Raw genomic sequence first — 2,349 nt, 5'->3', positions numbered from 1 at the left:
AAACACTGTTCATACCAGCCTTGAGCATTTATCTCAAATGCATCACTCGAGCTCATTTCCTCGTTAATCAAGCTCAGACGTGCCCAGCCTGAATGTAGTGTTAAAAACTCACACTCAAGATGAATAGTGTTATGGAGGAACCACATTAGCAATTAAATAGCCTCCGATTGGAGATTAGAATGAAGCAAATGATTGGCTATTTTCCTTTGTAATTCTGGTTAATTAAAAGCTATCCACTGAATTCTAATTACAAAATGAAATACTTAATCTCCTCAATCATCTGTAAATTAGTACATGAATACCCCTTTTACAGAAACCCACAACCAGAAAAGCACTGGGAAGCAATGGTCTTGTATGTACACAATACTTTATCAAAGAATCACATAGAAAAACACTTTTCCTTTTGTATATCCCTTTGATTTTAAGAATATGTCATTTGTTACTTATCTTGATTGCAGTAACAATGACTCAAAACCCTCAATCGAAAAACAGTCAAATTAAAACCAAGTAAGTATATACTACAACACAAACATCTTTGTCTTATCTTTTATATTATAATAATGCAACATACTATATGAAAAATATATCTCTACATCTGGACTTTGCTCCTTTTTTTTTTTCATCTGAACAAAATCACACTCAATTCACAGGGGGGAAAAGGTTTTAAGTACTTTTTTTTGTTTTTTTGTTAAGGATTTGCACCACATTGGCTTTTAGATATGGTCACAGCTTGTTTGCTCTTTAATGAGCTGCAGTGTGTCCCCCCCTGTGCCTTTAATAATACCCATTCAGATTTGGGTCAATATCCTTTTTTCTGCACCTATCGTATAATGTTCACATGGCCATTAGGGAGTCGACCGTTGTTCCCCCAATAGTGTCCTAATGGGCCCTAAACCGTATATATTGGTAATCATTGAAGATCCTGCTCATCATGTTGTCCCAGGTGTCATGTGTGCTCACACGTTGTCACCTCAGGCAGAGGCGTCTGTCCCTGGATGACAACCTGAGGGGTGGTGGGGATGGGTCTGCCGTGCAGCACAGAGTTCTTCTGTAGCTCCAACCCGAACGCAGGAGGAGCGTTCTGCAACTGTCTCCTGTACTGCACGAAGCTACAGGTCTTTAGTATGATGGCCAACACGTTCTTGCCTATCAAGATCCCCGAGACCCTGGCGTCCCTGTAGAGGAGCATGTTCCCCCCGCGGATGAAGAGTGTGATGATGTTGATGGTGACCATGCTGAGGATGGGGTACAGCATCATCTTGTGGGGGACGATGTTGATCCCTTGCATGCTGATCTCGCTCAGGGACACACAGGGCAGCACCAGCAGCAAGATGTAGCAGTAGAAAAACATCAGCCCCTCGGCCCAGAGGGGGAGCCCTTTCTTCTGCGGTTCCCACAGGTTGGCCTGGATGTCCAGTATGTCCAGCAGGTCCACCACCACCCAGAAGAGACGGTTGCGGATCTCCTCTTTCTTCTTAAACGCCCGCACGTACTCCATGTGGTCGATGGCCACCAGCACCACGAACAGAACCGGCACGCAGATGGACAGCAGCAGCGTCAGAGCCTTGCGGGCCAGAGCGTCCAAGCTCTTCCGGTCCGCCTTGTAGTTCTGGTAGACGAAGTATACTTTGATCTCCAGCACGAAGATGTAGAGGAACCAGAGGATCATGGCGTAGCCGCGCTTGGCCGTGCGCACCTCGGCGCCCACCCACACGGCCACGTAGCGCAGCACAATCAGGAAGCAGATGTCCCCCACCATCACCATGATGCAGATGCCGATCTTGCGCGGCCCGTGGTTCTGCTCCACCAGGTAGGCGTCGATCAGCGCCATGCTGCTCATGATCAGGATGGTCGACAGGCACACGTGGGGCTTATTGGTGGGGGGCGGGGGCACCATCCTAGCTCAGGGTAAAGAGGGGAAGGAGGGGGGGAAGGAGGGGGGGAGGGGGCTAGCTGTATTGTCGATCAGGGGTGTATCACGGGGGTCCTCAGTCATCCAGTATGGATGCAGTTAATACGAGGGCTGTTAGACAGCGGTGTTCCCCTCCATCGCTTCTGCCTTGGCTGGCGTCCAGGTTTCACTAATAGGATTCACAGAGATCACTTAAATCAATCCCAGCTTGTGCTGAAGCCACCTGCCGGACACACAGTGACCCTGGGTTAGTAAATTGTGTTGCTTGGCAAACGGACTGTAAACATATAAGCTTCACCATAAACTAAATGATTAATTTGAAAATGACAATTCACAATCTACATATTCAGAACAATTTGTGGTACACAGTTTTTTTTTTTCCAGTCTTCTATGAAATTCATGAAGTAAATACAATTGCATATAATAATGCTTTGCTG

At 46.6% G+C, this 2,349-nt stretch overlaps 1 protein-coding gene across 1 annotated transcript; it reads right to left on the bottom strand.

Moving 5' to 3' along the window:
• Window positions 1-946: 946 nt before the first annotated feature.
• Window positions 947-1,897, bottom strand: LOC308157337 (transmembrane protein 121; the record flags this gene model as incomplete). Its single annotated transcript, XM_080530881.1, has 1 exon — window positions 947-1,897. One exon carries the CDS (start codon window positions 1,895-1,897, stop codon window positions 947-949), a length of 951 nt encoding a protein of 316 aa, XP_080387007.1.
• Between the last annotated feature and the right edge of the window lie 452 nt (window positions 1,898-2,349).

This window comes from Nansenia antarctica (assembly GCF_963989245.1).
Source record: "Nansenia antarctica genome assembly, chromosome: 1".
In the NCBI taxonomy this organism is placed as follows: Eukaryota; Metazoa; Chordata; class Actinopteri; order Argentiniformes; family Microstomatidae; genus Nansenia; species Nansenia antarctica.
Note: the sequence above shows the minus strand (reverse complement) of the source record. Positions and strands in the feature narration are given on the sequence as shown.